Source organism: Perognathus longimembris, chromosome 28 (genome assembly GCF_023159225.1).
Source record: "Perognathus longimembris pacificus isolate PPM17 chromosome 28, ASM2315922v1, whole genome shotgun sequence".
Lineage (NCBI taxonomy): Eukaryota > Metazoa > Chordata > Mammalia > Rodentia > Heteromyidae > Perognathus > Perognathus longimembris.
Genome location: NC_063188.1, coordinates 17,644,192 through 17,662,503, shown reverse-complemented (window position 1 = coordinate 17,662,503; position 18,312 = coordinate 17,644,192). Strand labels below are relative to the sequence as shown.

At 37.9% G+C, this 18,312-nt stretch overlaps 1 protein-coding gene across 7 annotated transcripts in view; it reads left to right on the top strand.

The window, feature by feature from the left end:
• Positions 1 to 18,312, top strand: part of Ocrl (OCRL inositol polyphosphate-5-phosphatase) — a 46,198-nt gene that overhangs the window by 11,503 nt on the left and 16,383 nt on the right. For 6 of the 7 annotated variants that reach the window (XM_048336113.1, XM_048336116.1, XM_048336114.1 and 3 more), the window contains 11 exons: positions 1,272 to 1,382; positions 1,739 to 1,828; positions 2,678 to 2,798; positions 2,889 to 3,050; positions 4,645 to 4,746; positions 5,449 to 5,563; positions 6,563 to 6,679; positions 6,765 to 6,952; positions 8,838 to 8,949; positions 11,608 to 11,717; positions 12,985 to 13,120. In XM_048336113.1, coding sequence (XP_048192070.1) covers positions 1,272 to 1,382; positions 1,739 to 1,828; positions 2,678 to 2,798; positions 2,889 to 3,050; positions 4,645 to 4,746; positions 5,449 to 5,563; positions 6,563 to 6,679; positions 6,765 to 6,952; positions 8,838 to 8,949; positions 11,608 to 11,717; positions 12,985 to 13,120 — 1,364 coding nt within the window. The remainder of the gene's footprint in view (positions 1 to 1,271; positions 1,383 to 1,738; positions 1,829 to 2,677; positions 2,799 to 2,888; positions 3,051 to 4,644; positions 4,747 to 5,448; positions 5,564 to 6,562; positions 6,680 to 6,764; positions 6,953 to 8,837; positions 8,950 to 11,607; positions 11,718 to 12,984; positions 13,121 to 18,312) is intronic. The other variant, XM_048336115.1, reaches the window with a different exon arrangement.

Sequence of the window (18,312 nt, the reverse complement as noted above, 5' to 3'; positions counted from 1 at the left end):
CATGATACACTATACAATTAAAGCCCTTGGTAATTTTGCATTGAATTCTACTACTTCCCAATTGGCTATAATAATTAAACCAAACAGCTCCTCAACATAAGTCTCTATGGTTTTATAAGATTGTTGAAGACATATTTTTCTGTTTAAAGTAATGTTATAGGTACTTCTTTTCAGAATATTTAGAGCTAATACCACAGTTCTCTCTGTGTGTCCTCTTTTTGTGCCAGCACTGTGGCTTGAATTTGGACCTTTCACTCTCTCTTCGGGCTGGCACTCGACCACTTCAGTCATGCCTCCAGTTCTACATTTTGCTGATTAATTGAAATTGAAGTCTCAGACTTTTCTGCCCAGGCTGGCTTCAAACTACAACCTGTGGGGCTGGGAATTTGGCCTAGTGGCATGAAGCCCTGGGTTTGATTCCTCAGTACCACATAAGCAGTAAAAGGCAGAAGTGGCGCTGTGGCTCAAGTGGTAGAGTGATAGATTTGAGCAAAGGAAGCTTAGGGGCAGTACCCTGAGAACTGGCAAAAAAAAATTAAAAAAAAAACCCACAACCACTGGGTCTTTTGAGTAACTAGGATTACAGGCATGCACTTCTGACACCTAGCTACAATTTTGTTTTATAATTTAATTATAAACTTAATTAAATCTGAACCTAGCCATTTTACTTCCTTTATTTCCTTTTTACTTGAGATAGTATATGATCTGATTTGAAATAGTAGGAATTTGCAGTTTGAGGCTATCAGTAGTGTGAGTGAGGAACTTATCTTTAGCAAGAATTCAAAGGTAATTTGGAATAATATATCTTTAGTAGGAAAATAGATAGACCTAGAAAAAAAAAGTAAACTACATAACTAGGAGGTAGGGCTGAGAGGGAGGATTGGGGGAGAACAAAGGAAGGGGTATCTGACCAAGAAGCATTGTACTCAAAATCTGACTTATGTAATTATAATGTCTCTGCACAGATACTTAATAATATTTTAAGATAATAAATAAAAGAATTTGGAGGTCACCATATGGATGTCTGAGAGACTGGAAGATAGAAAACCATGGTTCAGTTACTATAGTAGGCTGCTCGTTGATGTGACTAATCAGCTCTAAGAATACTGTTTACTATACTGAATCTCTTATTCTTGTACATGTGCTTCCCATGTTAGAGGTCAGGAATATTTGCAATCTGGACCTTATGAGAATCTCATAATTTGAGAATATGATCCCAATAAGGCATTTTGTCCCATAGCAACATGTATGTGGGTGTTGATTCTTTTTAGGTGGCTGTAAAATTCGGGTTCAAGGGGACCGGATCAGAGAACGGCACTTTGAAATTCCTGATGAGGAGCACTGTTTGAAATTCCTCTCCGATGTCCTTGCTGCTCAAGAAGGTAACTAAAAACTCAGTGATTTTCTTTCTACTATACTGACGACATGCCCTTTGGTCCCAGACAGCCAACTTTTCTTTCTTCAGAAATGAACCCCAAGGATTGATTAGAAAACAAGTCTGTTCAGCTTTAAGGACACTGGGCCAATTTCCAGAATCTTTTGTGTCATGGCATGAACAGTTTCCTTCCTTCTGTCCACAGATGACTCCAGAGCTGTCCTTCGTTTTTTTTTTCCTGTTACTTCCAAGAATGGTGCTGGCCCCAAATTTTAGGAGTACTGAATGAATAGCTTTATACTGTGGTAAAATCTATTCAATCCAGGGCTCCACAGTTGCTGACCCACACCCTTATCATTCCAGCACAGTCACAAATTCTTGTTCCAGAGCAAAAGGATTCCTCAAGCTGGTACCAGAAATTAGACAATATGGACAGACCTTCTGATTTGTCAGGTATTGGAAAAGCCTCTCTTATCTCTGGGTGCTATGATCATTTTACTCAATAGATTTTATTAGGCCAGATGAGATAATGATGTGGATTAAAGGAATGTCAGTCATAATCTCCTGTGGTATGGTTTTTATTGCCTCTTTGCCCACTGACTAATGTTCAGTCCTAATCCTTTCTATGACATAGTAGCGTTTCCGGAACTCGCTTAGCAAAGTAGTATAAAATACCAGCTCTGCAGCCAGACAGCCTGCATTTGAATCCTAAATCTAGGACTTACTAGTTATATTATCTTGAGCTTGCATTTGCATTTCTGCAACATGGGAATATTTTTAATAGTGCCTGCATTATGGAGTTTTTGTAATGATTAAGAAAGATGATGATATAATCCCTGACTGTCAGCCTGGCAATGTGCTGAGTCTTCAGAGTATTAGATGTTATCATTTAGGTTCCAGATGAATGTATCCTTCTAGTTGAAGGTAGTGTTAGTACTTTAGGGATGGGTATGCTTCTTTCCCTAAGCTAAGTAATTATTACCCATATGGGACCCTCATATTTGTTTGTTTGCCATTCCTGGGGCTTGAACTCAGGGCCTGAGCACTGTCTTTGGCTTCTTTTTGCTCCCTCTACCACTTGAGATACAGCACCACTTCTGGCTTTTTCTGTATATGAGGTTCTGAGGAATAGAACCCATGGCTTCATGTATGGGAGGCAAGCACTCTCCCACTAAGCCATATTCCCAGCCCCTACTCTTCATGTTTTTATAACACTATTGATTCAAGTAGTGAGCTGTATCTATCCTGGCTATGTTGAATATTAGCTTTTCCCCCTTTAACTTTGGGTCTTGTATGCTTCAGGACTTCTTGGATTTGAAGATGATTTCTCATCAATGAATTTGGACAAAAAAATAAACCCACAAAATCAGCCTGCAGTGACCCATCGGGACCCTCCACCTCCACCCCTTTCAGTGACTAAAATGTAAGTCCTATTTTGAAACTACTTCTCCTTTAGGTAGGAGACTTACATTTTAGGCAGTTTTAATTTTTGAATTCCTCATTTAATTGCTAGGCTTCCACGTGAAAAAGAGACTTCAAGCAAAGAACAACCCAAAGTGACAAACACTATGCGGAAACTGTTTGTACCAAATACTCAGTCTGGACAACGAGAGGGCCTCATTAAGCACATCCTGGCAAAGCGAGAAAAAGAATATGTGAACATTCAGACCTTCAGGTTTGCCTGTTTTGTACTTACTGAGTCCAAAAAGTTAGGCCTTTTGAGTTTTAAGGTATCAGCTTAATTAAGAATAAAAGAAGATTTTGGTAGGAGAGATTATTTCAATCTCTTCAAAAAAAGAATAAAAGCATAGTTGATCACCAGTGGCTCATGCCCACTCATAACTACTTAGGTGACTGAGATATGAGGATCGTGGTTTGAAGCTAGCCCAGGCAGGAAAGTCTATGAGTCTCTAATCCCCAATTGACCATCAAAAAGGTGGAAGTGGAGCTGTGGATCAAGTGGTAGAGTGTTAACCTTGAGCAAAAAGTAAAAGAGTAAATGTATGCTAAAAGTCATTTGATTTACTCTTCTATTTCTATGCTGGTCCATAACAGGTAGTAAGTTCCTTTGAGTTTTCTAATCAGTAATAATACTATGTCTACAAATGCTTCTATCCACTCTTAGGGAACCAAATCAAGCTTGCCTATCATGAAGAACGTTCCCCTAGCACATTCCATAGCAAGTGTATTTATTTATCTATCTAGTTTACTGCTTTTCTTTTTCTCAGTGATATTGGAAAATTAAAGTCCACCATTACCATTAGATTTTAACTTTAGTAAGTTAACTAAAGAAAATTTCATCCAGTGTTCTTGATTAGAAAGGTATATCTTAGCTTCTTTCCTCTGTACTATTTTTCATTTCACCTTCCCTTGTTAATATTCTCTTTTCTGGACTTGATGTATGTGACATGGTGTGTATTCCCAATGTGTGAAGTGACAAAACATCTTTTGGTTATTTATGAGTATAATGTGCCCTTTGAATCCAAGACTCCCATCTGCTATCTTGTCATACCATGCCTCATTTATTCTAATTCAATCATAACTATGTCCCCATGCTAAACCTTCAGTTTCTCATATTGCACACAATGCTTATATTTTTATGTAAGCAGTTAAAGGCAGTCATGGGTTTTCTCTTCTGCTTTCCTCACTGACTACTATATCTGCCTCATCAAAATTTCCTACATGTTCTTGTAACCCTTCAGGAAGTGAGTGTTTGGATTCAAGTACAATAGGCTAGTTTTCCCTTCAAGTATAAGTTTGAAAGAAAATATAGAGTAATTAACTGTGTGTGTTTTAAATAGAGACTTGGTTCCTTCTTTTGTGGGTATGCCAGTCCTAGGCCTTGAATTCAGGGCCTGGGTGTTGTCCCTGAGCTTCTTTGGCTCAAGGCTAGCACTCTTCTACTTGAGCCACAGTGCCACTTCTGGCTTTTTTATTGGAGATCAGAGTCACAGACTTTCCTGCCTGAGCTGGCTTTGAACCATGATCCTCAGATCTCAGCATCCCCGAAGTAGCTAGTATACATGTAAGCTACCAGCACCCAGCTTTGGTTCCTGTTTATGGGTTCACTTAATATAAAAATTTTTGAGAAAGTAAACCCATGCCTTTGTATTTTACATGCAAGAGAATTGTCTTATGTATCTGACAAAACACCCAGAGGGGGTCATGTTAGCTTATTGTGAAATATACCCTTGCACAGAAGTGACAAGAGACCTGCTTATTCATATCTGATCTTTGTTTTCCGATTGATTTTTGGTGTTATATATTAGATTCTTTGTTGGAACTTGGAATGTAAATGGCCAGTCTCCAGATAGCGGATTAGAACCTTGGCTAAATTGTGATCCAAATCCTCCTGATATCTACTGCATCGGGTAAAGAATTTTTCTCGAACTTCCTTTCACTCTATGTTTGTTATTAGTTTACATGATGATTTTGTCTTCATTTTTCCCCCTAAAAACTGTTGGACCAAATGTTAGAATTAACTTGTAGGTTAAATGCATGAGATCAGAATGGGACAGATATATGTGCTATAAGAACTATATAATGCTATAAGAAAACATCTAGTCCTTTTGAAACTCATAGAAAATGAATCCTAAAAACAGGTTCAGCTGGGTGCTGGTGGCTCATGCCTGTAATCCTAGCTACACAGAAGGCTGAGATCTGAAGATCACGGTGCAAAGCCAGGCTGGGCAAGAAAGTCTGTGAGACTCTTATCTCCAATGAACCACCAGAAAACTAATAGTGACACTGTGGCTTAAAGTGGTAGAGCACTGGCCTTGAGCAAAAGAGCTCATGCCCTACAACTGACCCAAAAAAAAAAAAAAGACTGAGTTTCGAAGTCAATTGTAACAGTAACTATTACTGTTACCCATTGTGGGAGTTTGGTAGTTTATTTTCAACATTGTCCTATGAATTTATTGTGGGAATTCCTTAGAAAACTACTTTTTCTTATTGATTTATTTCCTACCATCATTTTGTTTTGTTTGTTCTGATATCTCAGCAAATGGGAAAGGAGGTGGTAGCCAGAGATAACTATGGGATACATACACATCCCATATCCTTGTTTTCCTCAGATTCCAAGAACTAGACTTAAGCACAGAGGCCTTTTTCTACTTTGAATCTGTGAAAGAACAAGAGTGGTCAATGGCAGTAGAGAGGAGTTTGCCTTCTAAAGCCAAGTATAAGAAAGTAAGCTACATTTCATTATCTTTTTTAGTATATGACTAAATGGAACTCACTGGAAGTTATTCCATTATGTGTAATTTGTTCCAAAGGAATGGTGTAATTGAATTTTTCACTGTGTTAAGTATTGGCAGATATAAACTAATATTCATACTTATTTCTTAGGGGAAAAATCCCTAGGTTCACCAAGCTTACATTTTCATTGCCTAGATAGGTTTTAGGAGAAAAAATTACTGTTCTCCCATGAATAATAAACTCAAAATAATTACATATAAGGAAAACTGATCTGTGCAATGAAAGTTTTATATTGAAATTGTTCACTGACATAGAACCAGATGCCTTACAAAAAAGCAATATAAAGCATGAGGGGATACATAGCCTATTTTGGAATCCCAACAAGAATAGAAGTGTTGTGGAATTTAAGCAAGTTCTAAACTTGGTTGTAGGTCAAGAGTAGAGTTGACTTTCACACAGTGGTCCAATTTGTTGATCTTAAGCTACCAGAAGAATTATTTCATTACAGGGCTACAATTTTCCTCTATGTTTTTGAACAGTTTGTACAAGGAATGTAACTCTTGAAGAGTTGTTCCTCTCTAGTTATAGTTCACAGGTTAAAAATAACCAAAGTCAAAAGTACTGCTGTTTATTGGTTTAGATTTCTTAAAAATTTAGAAATAAGAATCTTGGAAGGCAAGATGGGCAGAGCAAGCTGGAAGAATGACTTTATCTTTGTTATTTGAAATTTTAACACACTCTCAGTAGGCTACAATAATGACTAAAAGGATAATTCTAGAGTTTAGTATACCCACTGTCATACAGATCTTTCCCAGAGAGTGTTAGTTTCTACTTTATGGGGTCAACTGGGAAATAAGATGGTGTAGATTCAGATATGGCTATCAGTATTTCATTTTTGGTAGAACAGTTCTACCTAGTTCTATCTAGGAAGCTAACTATATGGAAAAGAGTGGCACTAACATTAACACTATAATTCCACAAAATTCATAGGTTCAACTAGTCCGCCTTGTTGGGATGATGCTTCTTATTTTTGCCAAAAAAGATCAGTGTCGAAATATCCGTGATGTTGCTACAGAAACAGTTGGAACTGGGATCATGGGGAAAATGGTGAGCCTCTTTGAAATGGGGTTTACTATCATTTATGTTCCTTTCTAGTTGTATATACTAAACTGAACAATTGTTCTGCTAACAGGGAAACAAAGGTGGGGTAGCCGTGAGATTTGTATTCCACAACACCACTTTCTGCATTGTTAACTCCCACCTGGCTGCCCACGTAGAAGACTTTGAAAGAAGAAATCAAGATTATAAAGACATCTGTGCAAGAATGAGTTTTGTGGTCCCTAACCAGACCCTCCCACAACTGAACATCATGAAACATGAGTGAGTGGTTAACTCTTCTGTGACCTTACAATAGTTGGCATAAAAGAGATTAAATTGTTTACACTTGATCTTAGCCAAAAGGCCGAGAAACAATAGGAGATTAAATTGTTTAGAAACTATAGGCCTATGAAGAGTGAACAGTTAGCAATTAATTATTGGGGTAACCAAAGAGAGAGTGTTTTAGGAAGGATGGATTCATTGAGGTAGATAAATGAGGTTTGATATCAGAAGAAAAGTTAGCCAAGTACCTAGAATAATATTGAAGGTGGGTCTGTGAATTGAAGACATTTTTATCACAAAATAGAAATGTTCATTGTAAATAAAATGATAAAATTAATGTTCAAAATGAGATCTTTCCTCATTTCTTATCCTCTGCTCTCCTCAGACAGTCCCTCTCTCCAGAGGAAACTATATTTAATAGTTTGATGTATACCCTTGTAGATCTGCATTATATAATGTGACAGCAACTTGGCATTTGAAAGGGGCCGCTCCATGTTGAGATGTTCTCTAAGCATAAACTAAAAGCTGGATTTCAGATACCTAATGAGAAAAATATAGACTATTTCAATTTTCAAAATATGACTCATGTTGAGGCAGTAATAACTTTCATGAATTTGGCTATGAAATTTGTTATTTTTACTTATTGCTTTCAGTTTTTAAGTGAAACTACTAAATAAATAAAATTTATATTGCGGAAAGTATGTAATCCCATTTAACAGTGCTATCCTTGACATATACATATATGCAAAGATGAACATATTTGTTGTATAAGGCTAAAGCTATGTTATCCGGTTTACTGTGGATCTCTTTCCAAACCAGTGTATGTAGACTTACATTATTCTTTTTAATGGCTGTGACTGTTAGACATAGGGGTGGCGAGAGAGAGGTCTGTGAAGAATGGGACTTCTTAAGGAAAGAAGGAGAAATTCATTAAGGAATGGATTGGGCAACTAGTAGTAGAAAATTGCTAGCAAAACAATTAATACTGGTGCTTGAAATTCTGAGAGGGTGATATAACAAGTGGTATGAGATGAGAATTAATTTTAAGACAAAAGATAATTTAAAGGTGTTAGAAATAGTAGAGCATCAGGGAAATAGTAGGGATAGGGAGTGATATTGCATACAGCTGTCTGTATTTTCAGAATAGTTAGGATCAGATAGAATTCTGTTTCATAGTGGTAATTCCAAAATTTATTTACTTGGGATTCTAAAGACTTGGTAACACATTTGAGATTGGTTAAAAAAAAGATACTCATTGAAGACCTAAGATAGTGCACGAGAGATTCCATTTGATGTGGTAATTTCAGGGTCTGTCTCTCGGCACATATAGAGGCCTCGTGCTGTAATTGAGGCCTCAAGATCCCACATCATGCCACTCTCCTTCATGCCTGGAACTTGGACTGTGGATCTTAGACAGGAGTAGACAGACTGGCTACATTCAAGAGCTTCAGACCTAATTTCTCCCTGGCATTACATAACACCATACAGGTCTTAACAGAGAGCCTGCAGAACCGCTGAGCTCTAGGAAGCAGAGAACATTCAGAATGTCTTTTCCCTACAGACTTGGCAATCAGCTAGGCATAATTTTGAAGTTTGTTCAGCAAATGAACTACACACTCTAACTCCATTAGCTCTTTGACTTCTGAATCTCATATATAGACTGTTTCCCCATTTTCATTCTTTTTAAGTGGAGTATTTATTTTCCAACAAGTTTATAATCCATTGTCTCTTTCAGGTATTGATAATATTTGCCCCCAAAGGGTTAATTATAGCTTATCAAATAGTGATAAATGAATCAATATCTATCTGTTTTTTCTCTTCATTCTTCTCTAGTAGATTTTGATTGTAATTACTAGTACTGTTAATATATTTTTTTAATCCACAGTGTTGTCATTTGGTTGGGAGATTTGAACTATAGACTTTGCATGCCAGATGCCAATGAGGTGAAAACTCTGATTCATAAGAATGACCTTCAAAGACTATTGAAATTTGACCAGGTAAGTAAACTTTGAAATGGTTAGGATTATGAAATAGACACATGATAGTCTCTCTCTGTCTCTCTCTCTCGCTCTCTGTCTCTCTCTCTCTCTCGCTCTCTGTCTCTCTCTCTCTTTCTCTGCGGGGGGAGGGGGTTGTGGAACTGGGGTTTGAACTCAAGGTCTTTCTTTTCCTAGACAGGTGCACTACCTCTTAAGGCATGCCATCAGCCCTTTTTGCTGTGGTTATTTTTGATATAGGGTCTTGAATTTGTGCCCAGGCTGGCCTGAACCAAAATCCTCCCATTTTTACTTCTTGCATAGCTGGGATGACAAGCATGCTCTACCATACTCAGCTTTGATAAACTGAGAAGGGGGTCTCACCACTTTTCAAATGTGTGATCCTTCCAAGTAGCTATTTGCTAAAATGTACTACTAGTGAAGTATTAAGTCTATTCAAGACTTTTTTGCTTTGATTAGGTACTTAGATGGGAGGAGGAGAGCTAATGTTGGTGATAAAATAAATAGCATTTGTTTAGTAAGTTATTATCAAGCAGAGATTTCAGAGATTTGTATAAATGAGTTGGAGAATGGTTGGGGTTAATTGGAGAACACTTTCTGGAGAAAGTGAGCTTTCAGCTACACTGATATGGATTGGCAGATGGAACAGGGGAAACGCTTCTATGATTATCTGACAGGCTGAACAAGAGCTTGGACGTAAAAGAGGGAGAGGCCCCTGTGAGGGAGATTGGAAAACAAGGAAACTAATGGGAACTAATTTTAATAAGTTTGGGCAAGTGAATATTTCTCTATTTTCTTGTGGATTAATCATATTAATTGTAGATACCAATGACGATCAGTGTGATATGTCACCACACCACAGTGTACTAATCATGTCCAGCCTCCCAGGGCTGAGATTGTGGCTCAGTGGTAGAGCACTTGCTTCACCTGTGTAAGGCCGTGGGTTCTATGCATAGTGTACCCATCCCTCCAATGTAGCCTCTCTTATCCACTCTTTTCTCACCTTTCTCAGCCTCTGGCAATCACTAGTCTACATTCAGTTTAAACTTGTTTTTTTATCTTCTATATAGGAGGAAGAACAAGTACTATTTGCCTTTCTAGTGTATTTTACTTAATATAATTATCTCCAGATTTCATTCTTTATATTGCTGAATAATACATGCACACTGAATAACACACACACACACATATACATACACATACACCCTTATCCATTCACCTACTTTTATAGGCACCTATGTTGATTCCATCCCTTAGGTATTATGACTAGTGCCATGATGTACATGAGTATGCAAATATCTTTGTGATTTATTGATTTCATTTCCTTTGGAGTTGTACACAGAGTTTATGGTGCTAGCACAAAAAATGAATGCTTACTAAGCAAAGAAAAGTTTGGACTTGATTCAAATGTCTTGAAATCCTTATGACAGCCGTTTGACCTTAATACAGTCAAAATGTAGGTGTTTTACAGTAGAATGGTAGTGTACAGTAGTGGCCTTTCTGAGCTGTCTATATGCACACTGAGATAGGATGGACAATTTCTTTGCAATTCTTCGTTTTCCTGTCTCTAAAAAAGGTTTGGTTGGAATAATTACAAGTCTTATGTAATTCTGATAAAATATATGTGAGTGAAGGTAATTTTCAAAATAATTTATAAATGTTCACCAAGTTTGGTTTGGGGAATTATCCACTCAATGTTTGTGTACTTTTAATATTATAATAGTGATAGATGGTTACTATCTAGCTTTAAGGAATTTATGATTATCCAGAATTTATGTTTCCTTCTCACCCTTGGCCACCATTTAACAAAATAAGAAATAGCAGTATGTCTATGAACTACATATGATCCTTTTATGCCACTTCTGGGTATACCACTCCTGCGCACACATCCAAGGGAATGTAAGTCAGCATACAATATCAATATTTGCACACCTATGTCTATAGTACCACTATAAACAAGCCCGGCTATGGAGCCTAGGTGCCCGATAACTTAGAATTATATAAAGAATATATGGTACAGATATGCAATGAAGGTATTTCTCAGCAATCAAGAAGAATTAAATGATGTCATTTACAGGAACTGGATAACATGTTAAGGTACATAAAGCAATCTCAGAGAAATATTGCATGTTTTTGCTCATACACAGAATCTACATAATAATGCATGATTGTAACAGAGAGACTTTTGGGGGATCAAGTAGGAAAAGGAAGGGAAAATGCAAAGGAGTTGTATATAATAGAAATATATGTATATGAAAATAGTACAATGAAACCCACTTAAATCTGCTAAAAAGAAGGGAGGAGGGAATTTAAGAAAGACTAATAGATGGGGCCGTGTGGTTCAAGTGGTAGAGTGGTAAAAGTCAAGGGAGAGCTCAAGGCCCTGGGTTCAAGCTCCAATCCCAGCACACACACAATATAGCACTGTGCTAATAATGAACTTGCTGTCTGAGGATGTTTACATGCTATGTGAATGCCGATATTTCATTCATAAAATACAAAAATGATATTCTCACAGTTGTACAAGCTGTGCAACTAGGTACTTAGTGATAGTCATTTTTATTAATGTGTATATAGAAGTATATTATATGTGTATGATAACTATACACTGCTGTATTAAGGTTAAACTGCTTATACAATGCTTTTGTCTGTCTGTAGCTAAATATTCAACGCACTCAGAAAAAAGCTTTTGTTGACTTCAACGAAGGTGATATCAAGTTTATCCCCACTTATAAGTATGACTCTAAAACTGATCGATGGGACTCCAGGTAAAGTAAAAAAAACCTTCTCATGGGACAGGTTAAGGCATGATCTTATTCCTGTCTTCTCATCCCTGCTAAAAGTCTAAGCATTTTTTAGGTCATACTATAAGTACATATAAAACCCCTGTGGCTCAGTGCTGTTGCAGAAGAGTTTTAAATTCCTATGAGCCCCAAAGTGAGCTTATGTTAAGGAGGGTATTATTTATGGGTCAGGGCTGGTATGGTTTTGTGGGCTGCCTGCCTTTTTTCTGTCACCTCAGCAGACTTGCTTAGATCTTTGCTTTGCTGATCGTGCCCCTATTTCTTATATAGTGCCTACTTCTGGCTCTTTCTCCCACACTGCTTCTCAACTGTTTAACACCAGATACCACAAAGTAAAACAAAGAGCTATGAAAGGCTCTTCTAACATAGTAGTCTTAATCTTCAGAATACATTAGACTCTTTTGAGAAGTTCTTCAAAATAATGATGTGTACATCCCACATTTGCCACTGCTGTGGAAAAAAACAACAACTGAGAAGCACTGTGTAGGAGTCCCTTTCATCTCCTAGTTGGCACATACATATCCTGGCCACTATTTGTCCTATACCTACTATTTCTTTGTTTCCTAGCTGATTGAATACAGAGAAAAGAAGAGAATCCCTGGGCATACTCTGTGGCTTCAGACTGTGGGAGCACTGGGGTGGGGTGAGGTGAGGTAGGGAGAGTCTACATTCCAGTATGCCCAGGGAGCTGCTCAGCCAATGAAAAGTGACACTGGTAGATCTTGTACACTGGGCCACATGTCTTCCTCTCACCTGACTTGAGATCTGACTGAATAGCTACTGATAGGAGTTCACTTTCTAGATCAGGTGGACAGGCTTGGTTATTTTAATAAGCACAAGTTTTGTCCTATCCTTGGTATTCTATAGACTGTTCATAGAGCAAAGGAAGAGGAAATGATGAGAATAGAATCCTGACATAAAAGGGCTTTAAGAAGGTGCTATTATATTTCTCCCTGTGGTGACATTGTTGACGGTGTAGTCCTAATCATAGGATAAGCATTGAGTCCTTCATTATGTAAATTATTTACTGGGTGCTAGGTGTTCAGCAGCAGACAAGCAGACATAGTCCTTTTGTAGAGCTTACAATGTAAGGGGAAATATAGTTTAAGAAGGAATCCATAGTTCGGGGGAGCATATAGCTGGAGAGCATAACCCAGATCTAATCTAGCTTTTAATGCTACTATGTTCTTTTGTCCTGTGTTCTCTTTATAACTCATTTCTTTATTTGCAGTGGTAAGTGTCGAGTTCCAGCATGGTGTGATCGAATTTTGTGGAGAGGGACAAATATTAATCAGCTTCATTACCGAAGTCACATGGAATTGAAAACTAGTGACCACAAGCCTGTCAGCGCTCTCTTCCATATTGGGGTAAACACTTGTTCATTCATTTGTATGTTAAGTACTTATTTCTGTACTTGTTTCTAGAGCATTATGTAGACTCAGAATGGAGTAGTAATTCAGTGAGCTCTGTAACTGAATGGTCATTTGTAAGGTTGAGGATTGAGTGCTCTAGACTCTCCCAAATGTTGTCCTTAAACCTGTTCATGTGTCAAGCCTTCTAGTGGCAGAAGTTTCTCATGGTGCATAGTGGTTGGGTGATAATCTGAGCCTCTTAAAGTGAGTAACCTGAAAGAGAGTAAGATGCTACCTTTTCAGCTGAGTGCTGGTGGCTCACATTTGTAATCCTAGCTACTCAGGAGGCTGAGATCTGAGGATCATGGTTCAAAACCAGCATGGACAGTTAATTACAAAAAAAAACCCAAAAAACCAAAAAACAGAAGTGGAATTGTGGCTCAAGGCCACATACCCCAGAACTAGCATGTACACACAAAGGAAGATAAGTAACTTTTCATCAGATAGCTAGTAATGAAGGGAAGCACCAAGAGAGAGACGCTGGGGTGGAATGTCTTTGCAGTTAGGACACAACACAGTTTGCACATTGTCACCTCCTACAGTGAGGTCTTCCTATCCAGGAGCAAAAGGTTTTAAGATTTTCCTTAATTTGCTTACATCTTGTGCTGATCTTAATGACCAGTTGTTTCATGTTTTGTTTCTACTGTAAATAAAGATTTTTCACATTGTATTTTTTAGTTGTTATTAGTGTGCATATGATGGCTTATAATCGTGCTCACTACAACCAGTATATTGATGTTATTTCTCATGGATTTTTCCACACCTGTGATCATGTGGTCTGTCAGATAATATCTAGCATACTACTTAATATAATGAACATTGCAGTAGACTGCTTGGATTTGCATTCCACCTCCTCCGTTTGCAGTGCTCTCACCATGAACAATGTATGTGACACTTGTATGCCTCAGTCTCCTCCTCTAGAAAAAATGTGTAATAATGATACCTATTTGTGAGGATTATCATGTTTATGTCAAGGGGTACCTACTTAGGTAGGTATCCATGTATCTTATTCTGCTCCTCTTTTAAAGAAAAAAGGCTTAAAGCTTTTCCTTGAGAAACAAAATTCTGGCCTTAGAATATATTTTAAATTTTATCAAGACAACCAGTGGTTTAGTTTTTTTTGTCCATTTGGAGATTTTTGTATTGTGAAGACTTTTTAAAATGTGCAATATGGGAGATTGAACCTATGGCTTTGTGCATGCTAAGTATGTACTCTACCACTGACCTACAACCACAGCACTTGTTGTGAAATTTTAAAAACATAGTGATCAATAATAGTAAGTACTCCTCATAGGGAAGCTAGTAGCTGTGTGTCATCTCCTTTACTCCCCACAATAACACTTTGGCATAACTGTTTCCTTTCAACAGATAAGTAAATAGAGAACCAGGGACTTTAAACCACTTCTCTGAGATCCATATCTTAAGTCTGTTTAACAGCTAATCCTGTGCTTTTTCCATTACCTTACCATGTCCCTAGAGTTCTAAGGTATTCATTGACTGAATATGTCTTCAGATGCTACTTTCTGCCTAATTGTAGCTTAGACTTGGAGGCTACCTTAATCCATTTTAAGAGGATGTTTTTCCTCAAGCATCAACCTCTCTTGTTTAGTCAAGTATGGTTGGCTATTCTGTTTGTATTTTTGTTCGGAATCTTAAAATGTTTTTAAATACTCCATCCACATTATTCCATGGCTCCCAATAGAATACTTAATTTCATTCCAGGCATGGATTTGAGCATGACTCAAGAGATAGAGTGCTTGCCTGGCAAATATCAGCCTCTGACTTCAATCTTCAGCAGTACCAATTTTTCCCCTAGGCTTTTCTATATATTTTTGTGCATCTTTTAAAAAAATGTTTATTTGGGGGTTGGTTATTAGGATTTAAACACAGGGCTTCATGCTTTCCAGGTAGGCACTATATCACTTGAGCCATACCTCTAGATCTTTTTGCTTAGTGATTTTTTTCTACCAGTACTAGGGCTTGAACTCAGGGTCTCATGCTCCCAACATGACATTTTCCACCAAAAGCTACCATTTAAATCACACCTCCATATTTGGCTTTTTGCTGGCTAACTGTAGATAGTCTCACAAACTTTTCTGCCTGGGCTGGCTTTAAGCTGTGATCTTCAGATCTCACTCTCCTGGGTAGCTAGCATTATATGTATGACCTACCAGCACCGAGCTTCTGGTGATTTTTGATATTGGGGATCTCGATTTTTGCCTGCACTGGCCTGAACTGCAATCCTCCTATTTTATGTTTTCCACAGTAGCTAAAATGACAGATGTACATTACTATGCCCAGATTTTGCTGTTCAGGTGGAATTTAATGAACTTTTTTGAGCAGGATGGCCTGGAGCCAAAGTCCTCTTGATCTCTGGATTATGGGCATGAGCTATTGCATTCCAGCTTGTATCTTTAAAACAGGTTTTTTGTTTTGTTTTTAATGATTTTTTAATTAGACATCAATTTAGAAGAGCTTTTTCTTTGCTCATCTAAACAGAATTGACAAGATTATAAAGTTCAATCCCTGTTCTCTCTATTTCAACTTTTCTTAAACCATTATTCCCCAACTAAGCTAACTTTCATCATTATCTACTAGAACTTTCTGTGATGATAGAAATATCCTGTATTTGTGCTGTCCAGTCTATTGGCTTCTACCTGTGGTGGCTATTGAAATGTGGCTAATGGGACTGATAACTGAATTTTAATGGTGTTTAATTTGTAGTCCTTTTAATTTAAACATCCTTGTGTGGCTAGTGGCTCTTCTATTGTAAGGTGCAGCTCTAGACCTTTCCAAACGCCTTTCTGTTTATTGTAAATTGTCTCATACCATATGTGTTGCTCAGTAACTTTCTTTTTTAAAACATGTTTTGGGGCTGGGAATATGGCCTAGTGGTAGAGTGCTTGCCTTGCATACGTGAAGCTGTGGGTTCGATTCCTCAGCACCATATATATAGAAAAAGCCAGAAGTGGCCCTGTGGCTCATGTGGTAGAGTGCTAGCCTTGCGCAAAAAGAAGCCAGGGATAGTGCACAAGCCCTGAGTTCAAGCCCCAGGACTGGCAAACAAAAAGTTTTGTTTTTTGTTTATTTTATTTTGTTGATGATGTTTTTTTAATGCCTTTTCTGGGGCTGGAACTCAGGGCCTAGGCACTGTCCCTGAGCTTTTGTGCTCAAGGCTAGCACTCTACCACTTCCAGATCTACTTCCAGCTTTTTGGTAGTTAATTGGAGATAAAGAGTCCCAGCAGTCCTGCTCTGGCTGGCTTTGAACTGTGGTCCTCAGATCTCAACCTCTTGAATAGCTATGATTACATGTGTGAGCCACCAGTGCCTGACCCTAAAGATAATCAATTTTCCTACCAGAGCAGGGACTTGAACTCAGGACTCTCAGATTAAGAGTGGCTCACACCTGTAATCCTAGCTACTCAATAGGCTGGGATCTGAGGATCATAGTTTGAAGCCAGCCCAGGCAGGAAAGCCCATGAGACTTTTATTCCCAGTTAGTATCAGAAAAAAATGTCTGATACTCTACTGACTGAGCTATTCAGGCTCTTGGCTATGCATAGTATCGAAAGATCTAGCTCATTGTTCCTTTTTTTGAATTTCTAATTTTGTTAGTAGTTTCTGTTCTGAAATGAGAATATATCTGTTGGTGAAATTCTTTGTTGCTCCCCCATTATCCTTAGTATGTCATTGAATTATGTTAACCACTGAGAAAAAGTTTGCTTTTATTGAGTAACCACCTCATATTTTTGACTCTTGGGCATAATGTGATTAGAGGCTTTAAAAACCACATTATATTTTCAACACCATTGGCACCAATGACTGATAGCATAGGAGCAAGTATTCTGTGGCTAATTAATTTCAGAAGAATGTGTTGTAGGCTGGCTGAGATTAAGTGGAAAAAAGGTTCTACTCCTGCCCTTGGTACTGTGAAATTCTCAGATTTCAATGGATATAAAATTTGTCTTACAGACTTTGGAAAAATATGTAGATACATGAACCGCATCCTTTAAGATTGTAATTAATGGGCGTAGGCACTTAGAATTTTAAGCTTTATCTAGGTTGATTCTATCTCATAACTAGGACTTTGGAAAGAACATAGTGAGTGGTCTAGATGTCACTTTGGTATTAACTAAGGCAGTAAGCAAGTAAACTGCTAATTTCTTTTGTTACTCATGGGGCTTGAAGTCAGGGCCTGGGTGTTGTCCCTGTGCTTTTGCACAAGACAAGTGCTCTACCACTTTGAGCCACAACTCCACTTCCATTTTCAGGTTGTTAATTGGAGATAATGAATCTTGTGGATTTTGCTGCCTGGGCTGACTTTAAACTGTAATCATCAGATCTTAGCCACTAGGATTAAAGACGTGAGCCACTGGCGCCTGGCTAAACTGATCTTTTATATCTCAATGTTCTCAACTATCACAATATGCCCTGCTTTTATATAGACTTGCAGAATGTGAAAATGAAAAGGCATGTGTGAAATACTGTTTGAAATTTAAAAGTTACCTTTTGTAATACAAAATTCATCTAAAGGATATAACATTGGTCAAGATGAATCATACGCATGAACTGACTTGTTGAAATAAAGCCTCTTGGTGCAAATATGTCTGTTTGGCTCAACTCTGGTGTTCTATTTTCCACATCTACTTTACAACCTCTTCTATCTGAATTGTATGTGTGTGCACACGCAGGCACAGGCACGTGTGTGAGAATGCTGGTCCTGTAATGCTGTACCACTTGAGCCGCACTTGGACATCTGGCTTGTTGGTGGTTAATTGGAGATAGGAGTCCCATAGGCTTTCCTACCCAGGCTAGCTTTGAACTGCAATCCTCAGATCTCAGTCTCCTGAGTAGCTAGGATTACATACATGAGCCACTGGCACCCGGCTTGTGGATCTTTTTTAAACATGTGTGTTTATAAAGTTTTCTAAGAAGGAAACTCATGTTTCAAGTTAAAATGTTATGTTAGTTATATCCGTTTTGGCATTGGTTTGTATGATATTTTAATATTTAAAAAACATGGCTATATCAGGTAGGAAATTTTTGGATCTGTTAAATGTCTTGATGATCTGTCTGTTGTCATGGTTTTACTCTAGTCTGCGACATTCTGTCAGCCATTTTCTAAAAGGGCTGCAGGTTCCATTT